Source organism: Hippocampus bargibanti, linkage group LG12 (genome assembly GCF_051943395.1).
Source record: "Hippocampus bargibanti isolate YZ-2025 linkage group LG12, ASM5194339v1, whole genome shotgun sequence".
NCBI classification, from domain to species: Eukaryota; Metazoa; Chordata; class Actinopteri; order Syngnathiformes; family Syngnathidae; genus Hippocampus; species Hippocampus bargibanti.
The window spans coordinates 6,069,822-6,096,824 of NC_142745.1; the positions used below are offsets into that span (position 1 = coordinate 6,069,822).

Genomic DNA, 27,003 nt, shown 5'->3' on the forward strand with positions numbered 1-27,003 from the left:
TCAGATGACGTAGGCGGGGCTTTTTACTTTCAGGCGGGACAATGTGTTTCAAAACAGACCAAAATCTGTCGATTTGCCCCGCTGCACTTATTTGATTGATCGACTATGGCCTCCCAAACAGAAAAATATCTCCTACCTTGTCTGGCTTTAAAAGTAAGTTGCAGCTGCTGTCAGTGGTTTTTAATGGGGTTTCTTAGCTTGTGGGCTAATTTGCGAGTTGTGTTCCGAAAAGAGCTAACAGCACATTCAAAGCTATTTTACCTAAGGTGAGCCGGTAGCTCTTGGTGTTCGTTTGCAATGCGATATTTCTAGACGTCGCGATGTGCTTTTGGTTATTATTGAAAGAGAAACATCAAAAGTTTCAAATGAAGTAAAACTGAAAAACTTAATACAGTACGTGCGGGAAAGGTGTTTTGGAATAATTGCAATCCAGTCTTTTGCAATCGAAATATTTATCTCCTTATCGTAGCCATTTCCATGTATATTTGCAGGTTACGGCGAACTTGACTTTGAATTGTCTTTTTTCGGGGGACGATTGGGTTCTCAGCAGGTCATGCTGAGAAATTTACAATACAATACATATTGATTTATATAGCGCTTTAACAACAATTGAAGCTATAATAAAGCGCTTAACATGGACAAATAATAGTTGTGCGTGCTTTATTGACAGTATTTGATAGTGACTATCTAATAATGTCTGGTTCAGCATTCTGGATCAGCTGGAGATGCTTCACGGAGGAATGACTGACTCCAATGTAAAGTGCATGTAAAACAAAAAAACATTAACCCATAATTAAAATATGTTAAGCAGTAAAATTGCTTCAAATGCACCGAGTGCACAAACATAATACAAGGCAGCTCATAAAGAGAAGCTACAAGGTAAAGTACAGTGCATGGTTTATGATGCAAAGAAAAACAACATCATGAAAGAGTACCAGTCAGCAAATACAATATCTGTATTAAAGTGCATAATGTACAGTAAGAAAAAAAAGTTGAAAAGCACAAACCAGACGACTGCTTACCATCTATACTGTAGCTGTAGATAAAATCCATAATTCACCGTTAAAAAAAGGACATATCAAACTACTGGTCAAGTAACCATAAAATGAAAGGGAGAATACAAACCACCCCTTCCTCCCCACGGCGTTCAAAGCCCCCCTCGAGAGAAGCACACAAGAAAACATATGTTTGATTTTCGTAATTGGGAGAACAGTTAGTTGAAGGCCTGAAGGTCGAAGTTTCCATTCCCAGTTCGGTGAGTGGCAGTCTTTTGTACATAAAATGAAAAGAACTGCCAGTGTTGAGGATGATAGAAGGCTGGACCAAGTTCCTGTCGCTCCTACCTGCTATGATCTGTTTGTAAAAATCCAGCTGACGAGACGTGCATTTAGATCAAAGGAATGTGAAGGTTTATCAGCTAAAACGTGAGGATATATCATGCTAAAAACTAATGGGGAATTGATTAAAAAAAATCTTACATTGGTTGTCATTGCCCACAAAATGTTTATTGTCTACACACCTTTTTTTTCTGGAAGTAAATCGTCGAGGTCCAAGAGATTCTATTTTTTATTTTTTTTTGCTAAAATGACTGTTTTGACCTTTTTTTTTATCTTGTTTCATCACCACACAAGTGAAAACCCTCAACGGAATGTCATTCGGTGTGGTGAGATTGTTTGTTTTTGGGAACAGGTACCGAGATGGACTGTTTCCAAATGTGTTGACTCACAATTGACCAATTTCTTATTTTGTTTTCGTCTTTCTCTAGAACGTTGACACCCTCTTGCGATGTCCAATCTGTTTTGATTTTCTCAACACTTCAATGATGACCAAATGCTCGCACAATTGTAAGTACCGCATTTGTCCTCCTTGATTGAGTGGCATTGATTTGCTGCTCATGTTATTTCCTGCTCTTTGTGTTTTGTGCGGATATTGATGGGCAGGTGGAATTGCATCAGTATGTCTGTCGAATCAGAAGTTTGAATTGTTTTGCGTGGAACCAGTGTTATTAGACAGATCTTTGATGATTCCAGCAGTATACATTTTTCCTTTGACAAAAGCAATATTAACTCATTCACTGCCAGATGATGTGCAAAAAATGTGTCCACTCCAGTGCCAGGGTTTTTGTCATTTTCACTCAAATTGCAGGACCCACGCATTATTGAGTTTAATGCAGCGTAAGGAACCCGAGACTCTCTTCTTTCATCAAAAAAAAAGATTTAATTTTTAAGATATATGGGTCTGGTGTTATCTGAGTTTGAAATGCGGGCGGGTGTCCAAAATACAATGTAATACATATATATTGGTTTTTATAGCGCTTTAACCACAGCTGAAGCTGGAACAAAATGCTAACACTGAAACAGGGAAATGCTGCCCCCTTGTTGAACACTGCCAGAGGTCTGACCTGCGGTTCATCGGCACCCCCCGCAAGAAAAAACAAAACCCGAACAAATTCGGGAATGCCGCTCCACATCACACTTTTCAATTCCCGAGTGAATTCAGGAATGGCAGCGAATGAGTTGACAAAGTATTGACACTAGTAAAAATACACCAATTACTGGCCATCTTCTTAATTCAAAGTTAGACATTTAAACAGCTTCTTCCCCAAGCCATTAACTCTTTGAACTCTTCAACAGTAGCCAAAATAGAACTGTATAGTGCCACTTAGCAGTTTTTTTGACGACGATACTAGTGCAGCGTGTTCTACCGGAAACAAATTCCTTGTATGTTCTACATACTTGGCAATAAAGATGATTCTGATTCTGATTCTGATTAGTCGATAGCTGACAATTTAGTTGTAAACTTTTTTTTTATACAATACGAGTGCCAAATTTTCATTGGGGTGGATTTTGAGTCATTCATTGACGGGTATATATTCTACATACCAATATTTTGCCTTGTATCTTGCCTACTGTTCAAAACAAACAAGCTGTCTATCACATAACAAATGCTCCACTTTGTCTGTGTATCATTTCACAGTTTGCTCCTTGTGCATCCGAAAATTCTTTTCCTATAAGTTGCAGTGTCCAGTTTGCAATGCGGTAAGTTTGAAGCATTTGCGGGAATCTCATGAATAAGTATGAACTCGTAGAAATGTAATTTATTCCTTAGCAAAGAAAAAAAAAATCAAATCAAATCGTTACTATTTACTGTGACAGAAAAGTGACTGCATTCTGTGCTTTGCATGTACTGTATGAGAAAAGAAAGTCCAGTGTTAGAGTTTGAGTTCAATTTGTTCCATGACTGTGGTTATAACTCAATTTCCCTGTGTCTTTCTTTTGTTTTTTTTTTTATATCATTATTTCTGCCTCCTTTTCTTCTAGCACGCAACAGAACAAGATCTACAAAATAACCGTTTGTTGGATGAATTGGTTGTCAACTTTCAAGCTGCGAGGTAAGCAGTTATTCACTGTCAGACGATGTGCAAAAATGTGTTCACTCCAGTGCCAGGGTTTTTGGCATTTTCATTCAAATTTTAGGACCCGCAGAATATTGAGTTTTAGGACAACGTAATTATTTAATGCAGCGTAAGAAATCTTGGAAAAAGAGTTAATTCCTAAGTTATATGGGTCTGGAGTTATCTGAGCTTGAAATGGGGGCGGCTGTACACAATACAATACATACATAGTGATTTATATAGCGCTTTAACAACAGCTGAAACTGTCACAAAGCGCTAACATGAACAAAAGGCAAATTCTCCCCCCTTGTGGTAGGGAAAAACATTGCCAGAGGGCTGACTAGCATTTTATCGGCACCACCCGCAAGAAAAACCAAAACCTGAACAAATTCTTGAACGGCAGCGAATGAGTTAATATACAGAGTAAGCGCACAGATGTGACAAAATGATTTTCTGGATGGCGATCTGCATTTGTTTTCGTTAACATTCAAGTTTAAGAAATTTTCTAGATATTATAATTTGGTTGCTAGGACAACCGACATCCCTGGACAAGTTGTGTCCATAATTTGTAAAATCACTTCAAATGACTTCTACTGAGCGTTTTTTACAAAGATTCCACCGCATATCGCTATAGGTATCGTCACTGACCGACAAAGCGACACACAATGCATTTTGGGTACTTTGTTTGATCCGTGTTGATGGCGAAATTAGAAGGAAAACACGTCATCTCCGAGGTCATTTTGAAGTAGTTTTGGGGCATTTTTAATGGTGTTTTTCATTTGACTAAAAATATCAGCCTGTGTGTTTTGGGTATTTTAGATGCTAATTTTTTTTTCTGACGTCAGTTAATAAACAAAAATGGTGTAGGTTGTCCTTTAAACAATAACTCGGGCCATTTGCATTTACAGCAACACAAACAGATGGCGACATTGTAACGGTCGATGTCGGCTAGGAAATTAATTTTCCGAGTCAGGGGAAGAAACATGGTGAAGTTGTCGAGGTCTACAGAAACATGCTTATGTCATGCTTTTTATTTATTTTTTCCCTTTTAACCCCCAACCCACTAATGTGATTAAACCAAAATCGTGGTGAATATTTATTATTGCAGCGATGTTAGTGTATCTCGTTTTTATTGACACGATTATCGAGAACCAATTTTAGCAGACTGCAATTCACTGGCATGATATTGACACGTGCGCAGTACTCGGTTCATTGTAATTTATTTCTAAATGAAGGTTTTAAGGCAAATCCACAGGAGCTTTTGTTTTCATTAGCTGCGGTTACGTAACATCATATATTGTTGTCGCATATACTCTGTAGCTTTGCAGCTCATGTTGCTTTAAAGCCCAATGTCAGGATGCTGCTGGCCTCGAGGAAATTGACCAGTGTTTTGAAATCACAAGTTCATCTCATGTGACCCCCAGACCACATTGATCACTTGACTTTTTCTGTCTCCCTGACATATTTTCCGAAAACAGTTGAGCAGTCAAAGTTGCAGAGCTAAATTTACAGTTTCAGTACATGCAATATTTCTCAAATTCAAGGCCCGGGGGCCAATTCTGGCCCGCCATATCATTTTATTCGGCCCACGAAAGCAAATCAAGCAAATTTGAAAATTGATTATTCATAAATTTACTGTGCACTCTATATGTTATATTTGCAGGCGATGAAACATTCTATTGGTTTCCCCGAATTCATAGTGGCCCTCGAGCGGAAACTAACTACAATGTGGCCCGTGGCAAAAAACTAGTTTGACACCCTTGCACTAAAGCACAGGTGTCAAAGTCAAGGCCCGCGGGCCAAATCCGGCCCGCCACATCATTTTTTTCGGCCCGCAAAAGCAAATCAAACTTGTTAAATTCCATGATGATTGCTAAAATCTGAGCCAAAATTTCATATTTTTGGATGTCAACCACAATAAAAGTCATTATTCTTGACTTCAGATTTGAAAACGAGTTATTCATTAATTTGCTGTGTGCTCTATATGTAATATTTGAAGGGATTTAAACATTCTAATGGCTTCCCCAAATTCATAACGGCCCTCGAGCGGAAACTAACTACAATGTGGCCCGCGGCAAAAAAATGACTTTGACACCCCTGCACGAAAGGGTACTGCAACTGCATAAATCGAAAAAAAAACAGGCCTTTTTTTAAAGGTGTGCTGCTTTAAATAAACATGGCAGCAATTTTTTTAAACGCAATATTGTTTCTATCATGACATCACTACTTGTACCCTCAATATGACCAATATGTCACAAAAAAACTTGTGATTGTGTACATATGCTGAAATCCCTTTGATTTTTTTTTTTTTTTCTTGTTATCGGCCGTCTATCGTGCTTTCATTAATCACCTCAAGGTTATCAGCACCGCAAAAGGTCTCACTTCGGTCTGTTGACACCAAATAAACGAATGGCCGCTTGACGCCACTGCTCCTTTTAATTTCCTGTCAGCTTGAGTGCCTGAAAATGTGTTTCTATCAGCGGAAGAAAAAAAATCGAGGACCTGCATTAGAGGTGATGCACTCCAGATGAAATGTTCTTTGAAATAGACATCTGGTTTTTATACATAAACAGTAAAGTCTCGTTATATCGATATCGGATATATCGATAGTCCCGGTTATATCGATACTATTTCTATGCACGCATGGAGAAAATTACATGCAAACAGGGTCGGATATATCGATAGTCCCGGTTATATCGATATTTTTTCGGACTCCCTTGAATATCGATATAACGAGACTTTACTGTATATGTATTCGCACGGCATGCTGAGAGGTGGTTACCGTATCTACCCTGCTGCTCTGAGGTTGATGGTTTGAATCCAGGCTCTTGCTCGTGTCTTGTTCGGTAAACAGAAGGCTGCATTTACCTTTGGATTAATTGTGAGTGTGAATAGTTGTCTTTGTTTGCTGGTGAACAATCTTTGCCCAAATCGGCTGCGCTAGGCTCCAGCATACTCATTACAGTGGGGCCTCGGTTTACGAAAACCTTGCCTTATGAATTTTTCGGTTTACGAACGTTAAAATTTATGAAAAATAAACCGTGGCATACACACTACTTTCCGGGATACACATGGAGCGCCGCCCCAACCACGGCAGGCGGAGTAATCTTCGGCGAAAGAACACCAAAGCACACGACCGAACAGCGCCTGTACCTCACTCTTTGTTATTCCTGCTGGTCACGGTTGGGGAATTGAAGACACCATTTTCTGTATTTTAGAGTTAGAAGTTCAACTTTAGAATGATACAATTGCATCGATCTATGGCCTTCTTTATTGAATCTGTAAAAATGGCATTTTGTTTGCTAATCCAGGCTTTCTCATTCGAATTTATATTTTTGCTATTTCGTTGACGGGGGGGGTTGTTCAGTGAATAGGTTGTCAAATATTGGCACTTATAATACAGTGATACCTCAGTTTACGAACTTAATTGGTTCCCAGAAAGTGTGTGTAAGGCGAAATGTTTTTTTGTATTTAGATATATATTTGAAAAACGTTTTTCATTCATTGAAAATATGCATCTTATAGTGCCTTATATATGAAAAAATTCATTCGGGGTATGGCTTATTCTCCAGTGCGCCTTATACACTGGAAAATACTGTACTTTCCAGTTGGTTCATGACTTCAAACAATCATTTGTACTGAAGTCAAGACGTTTCTCACTTTCTTTTCTAAAATGGATGATTGATGATCTCCTTCCTGCCACTGACTAATGAACTGTTGATGGAATCTGCTACAAATCTGGTTATCTTCATCCGACTGGATATTTAAAGTGAGTGGAGAGCGATTGCACCACTGCGGAAACACCCCCCCCGGCCCCCACCCCCTGCCAACTCTCAAGTCAGCCTGTGGATTGTTCTCGCTTCATTTAAAACAATGCAGCACATTCAATTGTTGTCAAGTCCAAATTACGTTCATTCCAAAATAATAATAAAAAAAACTTTTGGGGGTCGAGTAATATCTTTTGGCTCGAAAGAGAGATGTTTGTGACATTCCAAATACTCACAATTATACAAGTCAATAAGACTAATTAAAGCAAATCTAACACTGGTACTCTTCTGTGGTGGATTCACTTTTACTTGCTGACTGAGCTTTAATGCATACATGTTAAGTTTCAGAAATCATAAATCTGGAGATATTCGTACTCGCAACTCTCCGGTGTGTGTTAAAATAATATGAGTGTTACAAAAGTGTAAATTAGAAGTAAATAAAACACAAAAATCCTTTCATTGTTTATTTATACATTCAATTAGTATAAAAATGTATTTTTGACGTTTTCTTTGGTTTTACCTTACAAATTATTGTGAGTATTGTGTTCAAAATCGGGGGTCTCCCGACCAAATCGTGAGACTTAACATATTAATGAAGTGAAGAAAAGTATTTAACTAATTCACTGCCAGACAGTGTGCAAAAATGTGTCCACTCCAGTGGCTGGGTTTGTGTCATTTTCACTCAGATTTCAGGACCCACAGAATATTGATTTTTAGGACTACTTAAACATTCATTGCAGCGTTAGAAACCTTAGACTCTTCTTTCATCAGAAGAACGGAGTTAATTCCTAAGTTATATGGGTCTGGGGTTATCTGAGCTTGAAATGGGGACGGCTGTTCAAAATACAATACAATCATATCAATAAATTCGGGAATGACAACGAATGAGATAATGAAGTGTGTGAGAGTTCACCCCCCCCCCCTCAAAGTCATGTGCGGCGTAGGAAGTGGCGCAAAAAAGAAGCGCCTGCGTGTTTGATACGCGTCAGGCCAAGCTAATGGGTGCAATTAGTTGAAATATAAAGTTTTAAATATGGAAGGCAAAGCGCCGCACACCTCATTGGTTCCATTTTATTACTCTGTAATGGACTTGCTGACATTTGTTTGCCTCTCACTAGACAAAGCGTCGCCCTTTTCATGGTCTGTTAAAAAAGAAACATAGTGAGTTGTTGGCATTATAGTTAAAAGACTTCCAATCACTGACTACACAAGTTTTGTTTTTTCGTTACTGCACTGGTGTATTTATCCCACATGACATATGGTCTTTATGTAATTGTGTATTGTTGTGACGTGAAGAGCTTTCACGCAATTGTCTTTTACTCTCAACTGAACGGTTTCCATCTTGTAATTCCATGCACATTTTCTCCCTCTTTTTTATCTCTACCCACCCAGACAGCAGTTATCCCAAACTTATTTTGAATCTCCACCAATATCCCCTAAGACCTCAACATCAGTCAAAAGCAAAACAGCGAGCGACAAAGGCCGAAAAAGCAACAACTCTCTCGTGAGTCACTTTTTCCCGAAGAAGCCCCAAAAATCTACCGCAGATGCCTCGACTGGATCTAAAGACACCCGCAAAGCCACTGTAAAAGAAGAGCCCGATGATGTGGAAGCTGAATCCATGTTGGACGCAAACTCCATGAAGCAGCATGAGACGGAATTGCACAGCATCAGCACGGCGGAAGAGATGCCGCATTCTTCCTCATCACCGCCAACGGATGTGAAGCCTGTAATCAAAGGTGAAGCATCTCATCGCTGCACAAGCTTGTTAGTTCCGATGGCGTCGGGTTGGTCACAACCTGTATTCACAATCTTTTGATAGGCCGGGCATTATCAGGCCTTGTACCGTGAAATCACTCCAGGAAATAGTCACGATTTAGAGGAAATGTGTTGGTCACATGTTTGTGGCAGTTGATAGATTGCAAACTAACCTTTCAATTTGAGCAGTATAAAATGCAATTGAAAGGTGAAAGTGATTTTGATGCTGCACATGAAGCTATTACATTTAGCGATGGACTATTTATTAATCTGTACATATTTACATTCTTTTTTTTTTAATTTATGTGGTCACATTGAGCATCATCTGACCCAGACATCAAAACAAAACATGGATCACATAACCATCTCATTAAAACGCTTTACATTTCTTTTCAATTCTGCTGGTGCAATGTCCTGTTCACTGTGCCATATACAAAAGAAAAGTTAACAAATAAATAATGAAAAAATGCCACAGGATCTCCAGAAAGCTGTACTTGATCCTTGTGCATGCCCTTGAGCCGGAACTCTAAAAATAATCTGACAATGTTCCTCCACCTAAATTCCATTCCATTCGTTTTTAATGGGTAACTTACATTTTATACGTGTTGAATCCAGTCAATGTGTCTTCTTGCAGTGGAGTGCCCTGTATGCTCCTTAAGTGTGTCCAAGCCGTTTATCAACAAACATTTGGACATGTGCCTCACAAGTGGCGACAAGAAGGAAAGCTTAAGAAGGTAAAGTCTCGACACTTGAACACATATTGAGCAGAGAAATGTTGACTCAGAATACCGTGTAAACACCACAAAACATGTGCTGACTTCAAAATGAAGTGTGATGCTCCATGTTGAAGATTTGAGTTCTGGTAATCTTAATTTGATTTGAGTTTCAGTGGTCCGGGTGATTCATATTGCACTATGTGCAGCAGGTTGATTGTCTTTTAATGACTGATGATGGTCATATTTTTACACCGGGACAGACCACTTAATCTAGATGACACTTTAATGTCACAAGGAAGAATTTTGGTACCTGGACCGGGTTAAAAAAAAAAAAAGGCATTTTTTCCCCACTCCAATGCATTTTCAATGGGTGTCAATGACACGTTTTTTATGTTCATAGGACAGCCTGCTTCCATTTCCCGTATAGCAGATGTCAACTAAAACGGCATATAATTTAGAAAATTTACTTTGTGGTCCCTTATATGTCCCATTTTTATCATTGGCATGATGTTTGATATTTTGTAACTCATTCACTACCAGATGATGTGCAAAAATGTGTCCACTCCAGTGCCAGGGGTTTCACTGAAATTGCAGGACCCACAGAAAATTGAGTTTTAAGACTATGTAAACATTCAATGCAACGTAAGAAAGCTTAGACTCTCTTCTTTCATCAGAAAAAAAGAGTTAATTACTAAGTTGTATGGGTCTGGAGTTATCTGATTATGGGGGTGGCTGTAAAAAAAGGCAAATGCTGCCCTCTCGCGGGAGGGAAAAACATTGCCAGAGGTCTGACCAGCGCTTGATCTGCACGCTCCCGCAAGAAAAAGCAAAACCCGAACAAATTCGGGAATGGCGCTCCATGTGATGCTTTTTAATTCCCGAATAAATTCGGGAATGGCAGTGAATGAGTTAATGGGACACACAATAAAAATTGATAAAAAGGAATAAATAAATACAATGACACAATGAAATGATTTTCTCTGAATGATCAATTGCACAATGAAGCGAGATGTTAATGCTATTTTAAATGCACTTTCTATCACTAAAGTCAAGGATGTCCAAACTTGGTCCTGGATAGCCGCTGTCCTGCAACTTATGTCTTACTTTCTATGTCTATGGTGCAGAAACTGTTTATATATATATATATATATATATATATATATATATATATATATATATATATATATATATATATATATATATATATATATATATATATATATATAATATGTACGTGTTCATCCATTCACGTATCGTAGTAGAAGTGCTAACTTGGTAGTGCTAGCTAGCATGCAATTCATTGGCATTTATAAAATAAAAATAAAATATAAAATATTTATCCCGCCACTCTGTTTCACCTTGTCATTGGTGATGTTGCGGATATAGAGCACGCAAACAGTGATATTAATGTTGAATTACTTTGTTGACGTTTCCATTATACACCTTCATTATAATACAGCCCAGTGACTTGAATCCAATGGATTGTTGTGTTAACGAGTAAAATGTTTTTGTCACAGCTCCTATGGCAAGGCAATGCGGCCAATCGGGAAGTTGGTGTACAACCTGCTTAACCTGCAGCAATTGAAGCAGAGACTCAAGGAATGGAACCTTTCTGTGAAAGGCTCCCGCGATCAGATGATCAAAAGGCATAAGGAATTTGTGCATATTTATAATGCACAGTGTGACTCACTCAACCCTAAATCAGGTGAAGGAAAGCAGTCCTCCAAAGCTGTTATTTTATGCTTCTTTCTGTTGTAAATTAGTCACTCTGTCGTGACCTTCGCTATGGGAAAAAAAATATTATTAATACTTTTTGTGTAAGTGAACACTTAAAGGACAACCGACGTCTTCGGACAAGTTGTGTCCATAATTTTTAAAATGGCTTCAAATGACTTCTACTGAGCTTATTTTACAAAGATTCCACTGCATGTAGCTATATTTTACGTTTTAAGACTCGCACTGAATATTCCGGAAGTCTTGTTTTTGAGTTGGTGACGAGTCCTCACCCTACGTCACTGAAGGAACGCCCCTGACCGAAAAAAGGACACATTGTAGCAGTCCTTCCATCACGTCAATGCATTTGGCTGTACTTGGCTGGGCTGAAAACTTCGTGTAGCACCAAAACGGAGGCAGAAGAGGGCGACAAAGCTCTGTGTAAGGAATTAATCAGCCTGTGGAAACGGGCTGATTAATTCCTTACTGGAGCTTTGTCGCCATTTTCTGCCTCTTTTTGTGCTACATTTCCCGCCCCCAGATACCTCAAAATGGCACGGAATAAATTCTTTAATCCATTGCAAACATGTATGCTTTCCTCTTCAGAACTATTTGAATCATATTCATAATTGGACGAGTAACAAGAGAGCATATTCTCCAAATCTGAAGCCATTATTTTGATTCTCCGGCAAGGCAAGATGTCTTCTGGTGATATCACGAAAAAGGGGGCGGGACCTTCTGAAACTGGCAACTTCCGGGTTCTTTTTTTTTTGCAGATTTTGGACACTTTAAGTCATTTTTATTGGTGTTTTGCATTTGACAAAAAATATCATACTGCGTGTTTTGCGTATTTTAGATGCTATAAAACGTTTTTCTGATGTCAGTTAAGAAACAAAAAAGTGACGTTGGTTGTCCTTTAAACCATGCTGGTTTAGAGTCTCCTCGAGGACCAGAGTTGGTGACTGTGAGCTTGTGTAATCGTCCCATGCTTGCTTGCTAGTCTTCAAAATTAGGAGAACCATAGGAAAATAAAATAAAAATTGCTTAACTGCTGCATTAAACACGGTAAATTTCTTATGTCTGATATCATTCCTCAACAGTCGAAGAAATTGTTAAAGAGGTGGAAGCCACTGAGAGGATCAAAAATCAGCTCCATGACAAAGTCAAACCTGTGAGTTGGGACTTAATTTGTATTTGTATACATTGTTGATCATGTCCATGAAATGTTATTTCACTGCTTTTAAATGTGCAGGTTATGGTTTTCTCAAAGAATCACTCCAAGGAGGAAATTGATGAGGTTCACTCAGCGTATAGTAAGTAAACTGGTACTGTTATTTACTTATTGTTTACATATCTGGCCTCTGCTACAATGATGCCAGCTAATGTCTGATAAATGGTGTCAATTTGAACTGCTAAGTCACATATTTAGAGAATACAATACACATGTGGCTGTATAAATCAATATGTATTGTATTGTGAAGCAATTTCAACACTTAGTAAATTTCAATATTTACAAATGTCAAACCCCTGTAAATTACCGTACTCCAAAGTTCTACTCAGTGTTGACCGACCGCTGTAATTAAAGTGATGCAAAGTAGCCCGGTGCGTAAAACTGTCACAAATGTAATTCATCAATTACCCATCTGGGAAAAAAAAGTACATTTTGTGTACATTTCTTAAAAAGAGGGGGAAAAAAAAGATATAAACCTGTTGACCTTTTGCAAAAGTCAGCTTCATGATTGCAGTCATCGGTAAAAAAAAAAAATCAATTCAATAAGTTGAAATATTGAAGTGCTTTGTGGCAGTTTGCCAGTTCATGGTAGGATTGAACTATATATTTCACAACCACAAAAGCTTCTTCTGAAAACTGCTACAAAAGGGGCACTATAGCGAGTCACATGACATTCGTTTTTCTTTCACTGACACATAGTCAATATATGTTGACAGTGAGACCGGTCAGTAAGATGTCCTCTGTTGCAATGAAAAGCAAAAATTGGATTTGTATTCCTCTTGAGACCAGGGACATGTTTTATTTTGAAGTTCTTTGCAAAGAACACTTAAAGCCGTGAGACAAAAAGAAAGACTTGCAGGCGTTAACTCAATTGCTAAAGTTTTGATCTTATCTCATGAAAGCCCATCATATTCTCTAACAGTGGATTTAAAGGACAACCGACGTCTCCGGACAAGTTGTGTCCATAATTTGTAAAATGGCTTCAAATGACTTCTACGGAGTGTATTTTAAAAAAGATTCCACCGCATATAGCTATATTTTACGTTTTAAGACTCGCACTGAATATTCAGGAAGTGTTGTTTTTGAGTTGGTGACGAGTCCGTACGTGACGTCACTAAAGGAACGCCCCACACCGAAAAAAAGACACATTGTAGCAGTCCTTCCATCACGTCAATGTATTTTGCTGTATTGTTTGGTCTGAAAACCTTGTGTTGCACTCAAAAGCCGCCAGAAGAGGGTGTCCAAGCTCAATATAAGGAATTTATAAGCCTGTGCAAACGGAGGTCGCCACTGGAGGTCGCCATTTTGTGCCTCTTTTTCGTTGAGACATCTCCCCTCAATGTTGCCTCATAATGGCACGGAATAAATTCTTTAATCGATTGCAAACATGTATGCTTTCCTCTTCAGAACTCTTTGAATCATATTCATAACTGGATGTGTAACAAGAAAGCATATTCTCTGAATCTGAGGCCATTGTTTTGATTCTCGAGAAAGGCAAGACGCCTTGGCGTGACGTCACGAACTGGGGGCGGGACTTTCTGAAAATGCCCAATTCACAGCTCAATTTTTTTTGCAGATTTTGGACACTTTAAGTCATTTTTATTGGTGTTTTGCATTTGAATAAAAATATCATACTGCTTGTTTTGGGTATTTTAGATGCTATAAAACGTTTTTCTGATGTCAGTTAAGAAACAAAAAAATTACGTCAGTTGTCCTTTAATGTACGTAATGATTTTAGTCCTATGTTAAAATAGCCCAGTGGCCTCTAGAACAAACGTTAAACTCGGGTTTATGGCCCCAAACGTTCAGTCTTTCCTAAACATATAAGCTTTTATAGATGAAGACATTCATGTCAAGCTTTTCTCCTGGTGGCACTTTCAATTACAAAGTAAAATAGAAACTACCGGAACGCTGCTCCAGTAATAGTTCTAACACTTAGCCTGCGTGAAGCCAAAGTTGATAGTGTTGAGTCATCTTTGCATGTTAATCAAAATTGCATACTTGGTATTTACAATCATGACATAGTTATCCTTTAAGAAAATCTCAATCTTTAAACACACAATTATGTGTGTTGATATGACAAAAACAAAATAAATTGCCAGAATACTGTGCTTGGCATTTTGGCCTCTTGGGGGCAGTGTGGTGCCAAACAGGGATGGAACTACACCCTTAGATTGAGTACAGAAGAAATTTGCTATTGAACTCTATTTTAAAAAGCTTTTTTTTTTCTTATTTAAGAGGAATTTGTGCCTATAAGTAGTGCCATCTTACTGTGTTTGTGTGTAAATATTATTTGAAGGAACATCACTCCTGAACCTGATTCTAATTTCTGGTTTGCTTTTGAATGGGATATTAGCTTAGCTTTAGCATTGGTGCGACTGCTGTATGAGAGTCAGCAGGAGGGAAGATTTTTTCTTTTTATTTTACTATACAGTGTGTGTAATTTTTTTTATCGTGTGTTTAGTTTTATTGTAAAATCAAAACTACGATTAACCGCCAAGCCCTACTGGAAGAATAGTGCAACTAGATGGTTACATGCTAGTTACTACCATGAAACCAGTCCAAAAACAACAAGCAAAGATGTTCTCTAATGAGCATTTGAGTAACTAAAATTGGAATGTCCCTCCAAAAATGTTTGATATTCCACCTCAACCGTCATGCTGCCTTTTCTCAGTAAGTTCACACTATCTGCCCAAAGTCAAACTAAAGTGAAAGCTTACTGGGTCAATTTTCACCTTTGGGGTACATTTCGAACATAAGTTGCACCATTGGAGATTCTTTTCTGCTTAACCACCATATTGACAAGACGTGAGGGGGGAGGGGGGTGTTTTAAAATTTAAAAAAAAGTGAAGAATGAATGTGACTCACAGGAGGAGGCTTCTATTAATAGCTGCACTGCTGTGATAACCTCTTGATTTATCACAGGAGGATGTGGGTGAGTCACCCTGCCAGCATCGCGAGCTAGCTGATAATACCGGAAACTCTGTGGAGCACTCGCATGCGATTGCAGTCTTTTGTCAAAACTGGCCATTTATCATTTATAGAATCAACAGCTGCTTATTCAACATTGTCAACAAATCTGGAAATCCCGATGAGTGACGCCATTGTTTGTTTGATGTTGTGCAGCTGTACGCCGCTGTAATTGACAATGTAATAAAATAACATTGTTAATAATCCTTTTGCAGAGTCAAACTGTGATAGATCGAGTAGCTTCCTTGGAAATCATTATCTTGTGTTTCAGAAGTGTTTCAAATTCATGGATAAGTGGCTCATTGATGATGCAATATTTGAAGCAATTACATATTTGGTCACTTTCAGTGTTACTTAACCGACGGCAGCCTACTGACCTTGCAGCCTTCCAAGTGCACTCTCACTCGATTCAAGGGGTTTCTTATGCATCATTATCTTCATAGGGAAGCAGCACAGCAACGACTTCTCTCGACTGGTTGCTCAGGTTCGTGGTCGCCTAGATACAACCAGCCAGACTCAGATACAAGAGGCGGCGGGTGGCGAGGATACAGAGCAAACACCTTTGGCAGGTATGAGGATCCTAAAGATATTCTTTTGCATCACAAACTCTGTCAACCTTCACCTAAACGTATTACAAACATATGCAGGGCAGGCTATTTGAACACTCTAAATCAGGGGTGTCAAAGTCATTTTTTGCCGCGGGCCACATTGTAGATATGGTTTCCTCTCGAGGGCCGTTATGAATTTGGGGAACCCATTAGAATGTTTAAATCCCTTCAAATATTACATATAGAGCACACAGCAAATTAATGAATAACTCGTTTTCAAATCTGAAGTCAAGAATAATGACTTTTATTGTGGTTGACATCCAAAAATATGAAATTTTGGCTCAGATTTTAGCAATCGTCATGGAATTTAACAAGTTTGATTTGCTTTCGCGGGCCGAAAAAAAATGATGTGGCGGGCCGGATTTGGCCCGCGGGCCTTGACTTTGACACCTGTGCTCTAAATTGTCACAGCATGAGCGTGAGCGCGGATGGTTGTTCTTCTCCGTGTGCCTTGCGATTGGCTGGCAACCAGTTCAAGGTGTCCCTTGCCCACTGACCAAAGACGGACGGGTGGGGTTCCACGACCCATGCAATGTTGAACAGATTGCTGGGTCATGGTAACTTTTGCTTGGTTTGCCCTGGGATGTGAAATACTTGGTGGTATTTATTCAGTATGTTAACTTTTTGTTGACTTTTTGCATTGCATACATTTAACGTTTTATCGCTATGAGGCAACTCAGCTTCACTCATTCACAAATTCATTCGGGAATTGAATATGTCGCAGAGCGCCGTCCCTGAATTTGTTTGCGTTTTGTTTTTATTCTTGTTTGGGTGCCGATAAAGCGCTGGCCATGGCCTCCGGCAATGTTTTTTCTCACATTTTCCTTTCTTCCATGTGAGCGCTTTGTTGCAGCTTCAGCCATTGTTAAAGCGCTATATAAACCAGGGTGCATGTATTGCATTGTATTTTGGACAGCCACCCTCATTTCAAGCTCATCTAACTCCAGACCCATATCATTTAGGAATTTTTTTCTGATGAAAGAAGAGAGTCTAAGGTTTCTAACGTATTGAATGTTTATATAGTCCTAAAACAATATTATGTGGGTCATGGAATTCGAGTGACAATGACAAAAACCCTGGCAGTGGAGTGGAGACATTTTTGCACGTCTGGCAGTGAATGAGTTAAAGGAAGCAAAAACGATATTCAAGGTAAAAATGTAATTATTTGACCAAGCTGATTTCCATTCTTCTGAGCTACTGTTTTCAGATGTCATGCGACAGCTGATACAATGTAAAATAAATAAATAAATAGCATGATAGATGATAACATGAGTCTGTCAATCTCGATTGTAGGGCTACCAAGATCAGTTGACAAGTCACGATGTCCATGACTAAAATCAGTGACAATTACCGTATTTTCCAGTGTATAAGGTGCATCGAAAAGCCATAATTTTCTTTTAAAAATGACCCTTATACACAGGTGTGCCTTATATGTGAAGTATTATTGAGTCACAACAGGTTTCCCAACTACTGTCAGCAGCCATCGACTTTATTTCTTCCTGTAGAAGAAGTAAAGCGTAACCCCAGGCTCGACCGTAGCTCCTTATAACATGGTGTGCCTTATATTTGGAAAACTTTCATATATTCATATATTATATTTGGAAAGCTTTTGTCATTCATTGAAGGTGTGCCTTGTCCTCCGGTGTGCCTTATATATGGAATAGGTTTGAAAATACAGTATTCATTGGGGTGCGCCTTATACTCTGCTGTGCCTTATGCGGGAAAATACGGTAATTTAACTGTAAATGGGTTGTTTGTTTAAGTCCAAGTATTTATTTGTTTGGCTCTTTTGTTCTTCTCTTAAAAACTGCTTTTTTCCTACTTCCGCTCCGAACCTTGTCCGACACCCATGCGCAGTATCAATCCTTTATGGCGGCCCTGATGTACTGTCTGTGATGTAAGATAACGTATGAAATCCATTTGTATCATTCAGCTCCAGGCGCAGAATCAAAGACTTGTTTGGATACCAAATCTGAAGGCGAGGAAGAAAAGGAGCCTCTTCCAAGAGGCGTTTTCTACTCAAACAGCCCCACTTACAGCGACGTGTCTGTCAGCAGGTGAGTCTCTCCATAAAGTACTGCATCTAAAACAAAATATTTTTTCAAGAACAGAAGAACATGCGCCTCATAATCCGGTGCTCCTTATGTATGGAAAATGTTTTAAAATATGTCATTCGTTGAAGGTGCACCGTGTATTCCAGAAAATACGGTACTTACATGCGACACCCTAAAACTCTTTGGTGAGACTTCCTCAAAGCCTGAATGTTTATCCCCGGTGGTGTAAAGTCAACTTGGGAACTACTTGAGGATATTACTGGCTGTCTGTACAATGAGAGATGTATGTGGCATGCTTGGCAGGATGCTTGCAGATTTTTGGCACGGACCTGCAAAACCAAAAATTGACCCCAAAAGGGCTGGCTGGCCCTACCTTGTGGATTCCCGCCATGTACTGTAAATCATAAGTGCTGTTCCTAAGCGGGAATTTGAATGCAGTTTTTCAAATGCAGGACAAACCTAAAATGTGATGCACCTGAGGGTAAACAAGTCTTTGTTGGAAAACGTGGTTAAAAAAAAATCTCGAAACATTCTTTCCGCCTTGAGTTCCTTTTCATTTGTCTATATCTTTATAGAGAAAACGAGACATAGAGCGCTACTCCCGAATTTGTTCGGGTTTTGTTTTGCCATGCTTGGGTGCCGATAAACCGCTGGTTATGGCCTTTGGCAATGTTTTTTTTCTTTTCCACGAGGAGGCAGTAATTCCCTTTTTTTTTCCATATTAGCGCTTTGTTCCAGCTTCAGCTGTTGTTAAAGCGCTATACAAACCAATATGTATGTATTGGATTCGATTGGATTGGATTGGATTGGATTGGATTTGCCTTTATTAGTCTCGCAGTGGAGAAATTTACATTGCATTGCATTTTGGACCGCCACCCTCATTTCAAGCTCATATAACTCCAGAACCATATAATTTAGGAATTAACTCTTTTTTTCTGATGAAAGAAGAGAGTAAGGTTTCAAACGCTGTATTGAATGTTTATGTGCTGTCGTCTTAAAGCTCAATATTCTGCGGGTCCCGTGAAATGTGAAAATGACAAAAACCCTGGCACTGGAGTGGACGCATTTTTTGCATTTGTCTGGCAGTGAATTAGTTTTAAAAAACTACCTTATCAAATCACGTCAAGACATCAACACCTTTTATTTTGAAGTTCCTCACAGTGCTTCACAGCGTGAAGGCTAAACTCCTATCACTGAATGTAGTCGTGGTTACTTCATATGACCTTTGGCAACAACAACACGTCCTGAAATCAAGTTCATTCATTGTCGATTTTATGGTTAGTATAGTTTTTCTTTTTTGAATGTTGCTGTACCGATGACCATTTTGTGTTTGGGAGCTTTTTTCTGAGCATCTTCATCTTTATTAAGTTCATAGAGTTGCTTGTTCTGTAGCCACAAGGGGACATAAGCCAGTGTCTTCTTGTACCGGTCCCAAGCCCAGATAAATAGAGAGGGTTGTGTCAGGGAGGGCATCCGACGTAAAAGCTTGGCCAAAACAAACATGAAAATCAAACCTCTGAAGATGGAGGGCACTGATTCGCTGTGGCGACCCCTGAAGGGAAAAAAGCCGAAAGGAAAAGAAGAAGAAGAAATGTGCTGTTTTAGATGTCGAAATCGCGACTGTGGTTGTGAAATTATTTAGTGTCATTGACCAAAATATTGGAAGAGATTTGTTGAAAATGTCACAAATGTTTCATAAGCACATATTTGAAAAAAAAAAGCAGTTTTTGAGTCTTCACACATGGGCTTTTTTTCCACCGGGTACTCCGGTTTCCTCCCACGTTTCCAAAACATGCTAGACTGCTGTCTCCGTACACTATTTGCGTGTCTGCGGCAGTTGTCATGTTGCAACTCCCCATATCCTCCGCGATGTGTCTTGAAATACAAGAAGCACAAAATCAGAGAAACCTGTTCATCAAAGCAAATAGGGAAAAGTTTCACGCTGTGATGTTTACTTTTCTATCGTCTCGTGTGAAGTCCGGAACCAACTTCAATTCAGTGCAGCGCAGTCCAATCCACACATTTTATTAAAGCCTTGTGTTGCCACAGTAAAATTGAATCATTGTTTTTTTTTTCTTCTCATTTTCTCTACCTTCAAGCTCCATTTCGGACATCTTTGCACCAGAACCTTCCATAAATGAGTAAGTCTTTCCCCACTATGCAAAAAAAACAATAATAATAAATAAATAAAATCTCATTCTCATTGTTTTCATCTTTTTTCTTGTAGCTGTCATTGTGAGTCTCCGTTTGAAAGTGAATACGTACTGAAAATATGATAATTAGATATAGTAGAGCCCACACCGCTTCTGGGTCACAACATCCGGCCCGCAGCATATTTTGCGGTGTGCTAAATAAAAACAAAGTGAGTCATGTTTTATGAAAATTAACAAAATCATTTTTTTCCTCTCCACCAAACCCCTTTGTTAAATGAATTGATTTTTTTTTTGTCTGTCAGTATTTTACGCGTCTCATTCTCACTGTTCTGTTTGGTTGAAGGCTGGCTCATTGCTCAGAGCAGTATTTTCTCCCTGCAATATAAATGTCATGTTTGTAAATTTCTCAATAGGCTGTCAGTTGAGGTAGGAGCGCATTGCCAGCCAGTTGCTGGGCAGCGCCTCGGCATGCTGAGCCAAAGATCAGTGCTTTCTTTACTCCTTTACTCCTTCCTTATTTCACGTTCCGAACGAGGCAGAAAGTAACTGACTCGTCGGAACGAAGTGGGATGTTTGGATCCCCATGCAGGCGACAGAAGATCCTTGCAGGGTGTTTATTAATGCAACAAATGGCGCTGGTCCAAAAACAGGTGGACCAAGGGAATAGTAAGAAATAAACAATGACGAGTAGGTGGGCATCATGGTGAAATGTGCACGTCTGCTACAAGCTAAATGTTGACAGCAAAGACGAAGCTGTAGCATTGACGAAAAAAGACTCACATCTCCTGTCCCACGTAAATCCGCTTTAATTCCAAGCCGCTACAGTTCCACATACGCATCGGCACTCTGCTGACTCTCCTGCGACTTCCTTTTGAAGCCAAACATTGAACGGGATACATTCAGGCTAACTGGAGACTTGGTGATTGGGTGTTGCCATGTCACTTGGATGGAAGAAAACCTGAGAAAAAAAGACTTAATCTTCGCATGGCAGATTGTCGAGGTTGTTAATTTCACATGCGCATCAAGCCATTGCCCATCCACTCGCCTCATTCCAGCTTCCACTCGACCATGTGGACGTGTGACCCAAATTCCAATGCTGGAATTGTGTTTTTCCTGCCAATACAGTCAGCATAAAGAGACATTGGGACACTTTGTCATAGGCTGTGAGCCCATCTCAAATTTGACTCCTTGTGAGGGGGGGGGCCCTGTCTGCATGTGAAATTCCATAAAAGATTCCACATGTGAACCACAGAATGGTGTTGAAATGAAATTAACTTTTTTTAGTATTCCTATACTGTATACAGTAACTACAACATCTTAGGTTTAATCGCATTCAGTGTCAGAATCATGATTAAAGGACAAACAATGTCACTTTTTTTGTTTTTTAACTGACATCAGAAAAACGTTTTATAGCATCTTAAATACCCAAAACACGCAGTATGATATTTTTAGTCAAATGCAAAACACCAATAAAAATGACCTAAAGTCTCCAAAATCTGCAAAAAAATTGAGCTGCGAATTAGGCATTTTCAGACAGTCCCGCCCCCAGTTCGTGACGTCACGCCAAGGTGTCTTGCATTGCTAGTGAATCAAAACAATGGCTTCAGATTCGGAGAATATGCTTTCTTGTTACTCATCCAGTTATGAATATGATTCAAATAGTTCTGAAGAGGAAAGCATACATGTTTGCAATCGATTAAAGAATTTATTTGTGCCATTTTGAGGCAACATTGGGGGAAAATCTCTCACCCAAAAAATAGGCACGAAATGGTGACCTCCTGTGGCCACCTCTGTTTACACAGGCTGATAAATTCCTTATATGGCGCTTGGACGCCCTCTTCTGGCGGCTTTTGGGTGCAACACGAGGTCCCCAGACCAAACAAGTACAGCAAAATACATTGACGTTATGGAAGGACTGCTACAATGTGTCTTTTTTACGGTCAAGGGTGGTCCTTTAGTGACGTCACGTACGGACTCGTCACCAACTCAAAAACAAGACTTCCTGAATATTCAGCGCGAGTCTTAAAAGGTAAAATATAGCTATATGCGGTGGAATCTTTGTAAAATACGCTCAGTAGAAGTCATTTGAAGCCATTTTATAAATTATGGACACAACTTGTCCGGAGACGTCGGTTGTCCTTTAAACAAGTCCGTCATAATTCAACTAAGTCAACCTTGTTACAAAACAAATCATTTCACTTCTCAAATGCAAATTTGATAAGCAAGTAAAAAATGGTTCCTGAAGGCCACATCTGTTGTTTTCACTTCCCTGTCATCAAAAGGACACTAATTATTGGAAGACATATGTATGCAAAAAAATAAGTAATTATCTTTTAATTAAATGCCATACACTTTTATCTCTGCCTGGTGGTTTTAAAACATTGAAGGAACCAATTTGAATTGTAATGAATTTGATGGGGACAGAATTAGAACGCCATTTGTCGAAACAGTGTGAAATAATTGTCGTCGCCCCGGCAGCATTCTAATCATGCATAGATATGTTTAGATAGAGAAGGTGCAGAGTTTTTGGGCATAAGATTAAGTAAAGAGCTTTTTTTCAAGTCATTGGGTTTGGAAAATTCCAGTTCAATTGGTAGTCACGTATATCTCATTATTTATCTCTTGTGTTGCAGAGAAGTTATGTTAATATTATCTCTCCCTCTCACTCACTCTCTATTTTTGCCATGGGGGGGTCATACTTAATGCCACAAAAAATGTTGTCCTAAGGGGTAGCACAGTATAATTTCTGCGCTATCAAGCACCTTGAAATAGAAATGAATAGTACTATTTGAAAACTTTTCGTATCTCGGGTGCACCGCATTACAAGATGCATAGAATAGAAGGTGACAATAGTGGCTGCGTTTGCAATATGCAACCACTAGATGGAGCTTCACAAAAGGGAAAGTAATACAATGCAGCTTTATTTAGATCGAGCTTTCAAAATCGCTGTAATAAAGCATTTGACAGAACATTAAAAATTCTACGTCCAAGAAATCAGAATATTGATCTGTATAATTGACGCATCGGATTACAAGATGCACTGATAGTTTTTGAGAAAAGTGAATGCTTTTAGGTGTGCCTTGTAGTGCGGAGAGTTGCAGCGACTTAGGCATCGGGGGCCAGTATAATTACAGTCAGGACAAACTTTTACAACTTCTGTAACTTAGTGAGCTGCATTTATGTTAGTTAGTTTTTTCACGGAGGATAAAGAATATATGCACGTGAATGTTATTACAAAATTAGCAACAACAGTTACTTTTGTTGAAAATGTTGCTCGTAATGGACCCGCAAGCCTAATTAATTGTGATACATAACAAGCCTTCTCTGGTACATGGGCCATATGTTTGACACCACGATAACATCTTGTCAGAGATGTTTGATCTCTATCACATCTTAAAGGACAAACGATACCATTTTTTTGTTTCCTAACTGACATCAGAAAAACGTTTTATAGCATTTAAAACACCAATAAAAATGACTTAAACTGTCCCAAAACTATGACCTCGGCATGGCGAGTTTCAGAAGGACCCGCCCCCTTGTTCGTGACGTCACGCCAAGACGTCTTGCCTTGCTCGAGATTCAAAATAATGGCTTCACATTCGGAGAAGATGCTTTTTTGTTACTCATCCAGTTATGAATATGATTCAAATAGTTCTGAAGAGGAAAGCATACATGTTTGCAATCGATTAAAGAAGTCCTTCCGTGTCATTTTGAGGCGTCTGGACTGCAATGTAGCGACCCAGAAAATGCACAAGATGGCGCCCAAGCTCCATTGGAAATGGGCTGATTTGTCTGCTGGGAATTTGTGTCAACTAGTATCAAGTAGTAGTCTTGGCGCAACACACAACAATTCACCATCACATTATTAATGTGTTTTCCTTCTAATTTCGCCATCAACATGATGTTTTCAGACCAAAGAAAGTACCCAAAATGCATGCTTTCTCGGTCAGGGGCGTTCCTTGAGTGACGTCACGTACGGACTCGTCACCAACTCAAAAACAAGACTCCCTGAATATTCAGCGCGAGTCTTAAAATGTAAAATATAGCTATATGCGGTGGAATCTTATTAAAATACGCTCAGTAGAAGTGATTTTACAAATTATGGACACAACTTGTCCGTAGGCGTCGGTTGTCCTTTAAGGCTTAATACTCACACTCGGGTTACTCACATAACTACAAATTAGTATTATTTCTGCCATTTTGTGTGAGACAGGTGCATAAGCTCTGCTAAATACCAATGTTTCAATGTTTCGTAGAGAGTTGCGTCATAAAAGGCAGCACATTCTCCCCCCAAACACCTTTTGAATCCCATTTATGCATCTGCTGGGGGTATTTTATATCCCAATAAAAACGTCTTCTTCAGGGGATGTCTTACAAGAGAGATGTTGCCTATTTTCCACATGCAATTTAAAAATGACCCAATCTTTTTTTTTCTGAACAGTGTCACGAACAGGACGCCAGCCAGGAAGCGGACATCTTGCTCCCGGATATCTGCCGCCGCCGCCGCATCATCGACCGCTTTAGGCAAACGACGGCGTAGAACGTGACAAGGGGCTTGATTGAAGATGCAGGATGAACGACATTTGAGGGAAGACTTAATGGAGGTGGAAGAATGTATCAAAAGCGTGTTTAGTGGAGACCTGGCTTTTTGTTCATAATGTTACCTCTTAATCATCAGTTTGCGGCCTTCCTTTTTTACTACTGTGTCTGTACTGCCTGTTCTTGCATTGTACATACATACATCTTTTCTTTTCAAAATTGCAAAGAGTCTGCTTTAGATTTTAGTGCAAATGTAAATAAAGATAAGAAAAGCTTTATTTGTCTCACAATGAAGAAATTTACAGCAACAGAAATTACGAAAGGGACAAGTATAGTAGAAAGCAATAGTTTTTGATCAATTTCCACTTCAGTTAGACCTTCTTTGTTTGATCTGAAAACTTCGTGTTGATCCGTGTTGATGACGAAATTAGAAGGAAAACACATAAATAACGTGATACTGAATCGTTGTGTGTTGCAACAACACTACTGTTTTATACTAGCTGACACAAATTTCCAGCAGACAAATCAGCCCATTTCCAACGGAGCTTGGGCGCCATCTTGTGCATTTTCTGGGATGCTACATTGGAGTCCAGACGCCTCAAAATGACACGTAAGGACTTCTTTAATCGATTGCAAACATGTATGCTTTCCTCTTCAGAACTATTTGAATCATATTCATAACTGGATGAGTAAAAAGAGCATCTTCTCCGAATCTAATGCCATTGTTTTGATTCTCGAGCAAATCAAGACGTCTTGGCGTGACATCATGAACAAGGAGGCGGGACCTTCTGAAACGGAAACTTTCAGAGGTAATTTTGAAGTAGTTTTGGGACACTTTAAGTCATTTTTATTGCTGTTTTTCATTTGACTAAAAATATCAGCCTGCGTGTTTTGGGTATTTTAGATGCTATTTTTCTGATGTCAGTTAGGAAACAAAAAAAATGCTGTCGGTTGTCCTTTAAGCATACGTTCCATACAAAATATAGCACAGAAGCAACTTATGAACAAATACGTACACCTAATGAACAGAACGTATCTCGTTCTTAAGTTGACCCTCAGTAGTGTATGCATAAGGAACCTATAACCTCTCACACACGACAAAATCAATGCTGTAGCGCTACATTTTAGCCAGTGTTGGATGAAAATCTTGACTCAACATACTCACATCCACAAACGAATGTTTGCGTCTTTTTCGGACGCATTGCTAGGTTCGTTCTTCCACCGAATTTTTGTTTACTTTTAACGCAGCAGGAATGGAGGTGCCTTAGAAGTGAGTACACGTCAAAACAATGAGGTACCAAAACGGGATGAGGAAGCTCTTGTTTTGTTTGGGGTTTATTGTCATTGCCAATTTATGAACGTTCACTACTCACTTAGAAAGATGAAAAAAACTCGCTTGGATTTCATCACCTTTGATGGAAAAACTGCCAAGGTCGTAATTTAATCAATCCAACACTGATGGAAAGCTCGGGTTAAAGCAAGTGTGTCCGCACAGATGTGAATGAGGGTGATGGAGAATTTAATCTTGATTGAAAACAGAGTTTGCCTGGAGTCTGGACAGCAAGCGGCGCTCCACACTCCTTAATCTCTCCCCCCGGGGCCCAACGGAGACAAATTGACGGAGAAAAACTGGATTGCTACCTATGCGCTACTCATGACACTTCTTATCCTGTCTCCCCTTGACTTCTCCGTCGCACCGCGCTGCCGTTTGCTTTTTCTTCTTCCACTTAGCATGCATCGCGTATTCCTTCTTGGAACAGTGCTCCAACCGCCTCCTGATTCTGACCTCATTTCAGACAGAGGTGCCAACAGAACCTTACAAGAATGCCAACCGCATCACGGTCTATGCGGAATAGGATGCGTGGTTACTGTTGTTCACGTGTTGCCCCGCTGAAAGACTTAGGCTGTGTAAAGCTCATAAGGATGTGAGAATTAGTTGTCATGTCACTCTCAAATGCCCTGGACAGTTGTGATAGTCTCTTTTTTTTACTCCTTACCTCCCCTTTCCCTTCAAAACTCCCTAATGGTGATTTTGTAAATTCATAGTCACGGTTGTGGAATCTTATTTAGTGACGCCGCATCCACCTTGCCCCCCACCCC

At 39.3% G+C, this 27,003-nt stretch overlaps 1 protein-coding gene and 1 long non-coding RNA gene across 3 annotated transcripts; one reads left to right on the plus strand and one right to left on the minus strand.

Annotated features, from left to right (window-relative positions):
* rad18 (RAD18 E3 ubiquitin protein ligase) lies at positions 1-25,839 on the plus strand. Of its 2 annotated transcripts, XM_089010116.1 has the most exons (13): positions 1-153; positions 1,766-1,844; positions 2,977-3,038; positions 3,321-3,391; positions 8,554-8,900; positions 9,554-9,653; positions 11,153-11,340; positions 12,449-12,519; positions 12,601-12,661; positions 15,993-16,118; positions 18,091-18,214; positions 20,311-20,352; positions 24,806-25,836. In XM_089010116.1, the coding sequence occupies exons 1-13, from the start codon at positions 106-108 to the stop codon at positions 24,909-24,911; spliced, it is 1,425 nt and encodes a 474-aa protein (XP_088866242.1). In that variant the 5' UTR covers positions 1-105; the 3' UTR covers positions 24,912-25,836. The 2 variants fall into 2 exon arrangements, with proteins under 2 accessions (XP_088866242.1, XP_088866243.1); XM_089010117.1 differs by lacking the exon at positions 20,311-20,352 and having other exon boundaries at positions 24,806-25,839.
* LOC148890176 (uncharacterized) lies at positions 19,334-27,003 on the minus strand. Its single transcript, XR_016116613.1, has 3 exons — positions 26,277-27,003; positions 21,145-21,322; positions 19,334-19,763 (listed from the first exon to the last, which is right to left on the minus strand). It is a non-coding gene; the product is annotated as an uncharacterized LOC148890176 (long non-coding RNA).

Coding starts and splice junctions, on each gene's coding strand:
- rad18 (XM_089010116.1), top strand. CDS start 106: ATGGCCTCCCAAACAGAAAAATATCTCCTACCTTGTCTGGCTTTAAAA. Junction 154..1,765: donor TACCTTGTCTGGCTTTAAAA/GTAAGTTGCAGC, acceptor GTCTTTCTCTAG/AACGTTGACACCCTCTTGCG. Junction 18,215..20,310: donor AGCGACGTGTCTGTCAGCAG/GTGAGTCTCTCC, acceptor TCTACCTTCAAG/CTCCATTTCGGACATCTTTG.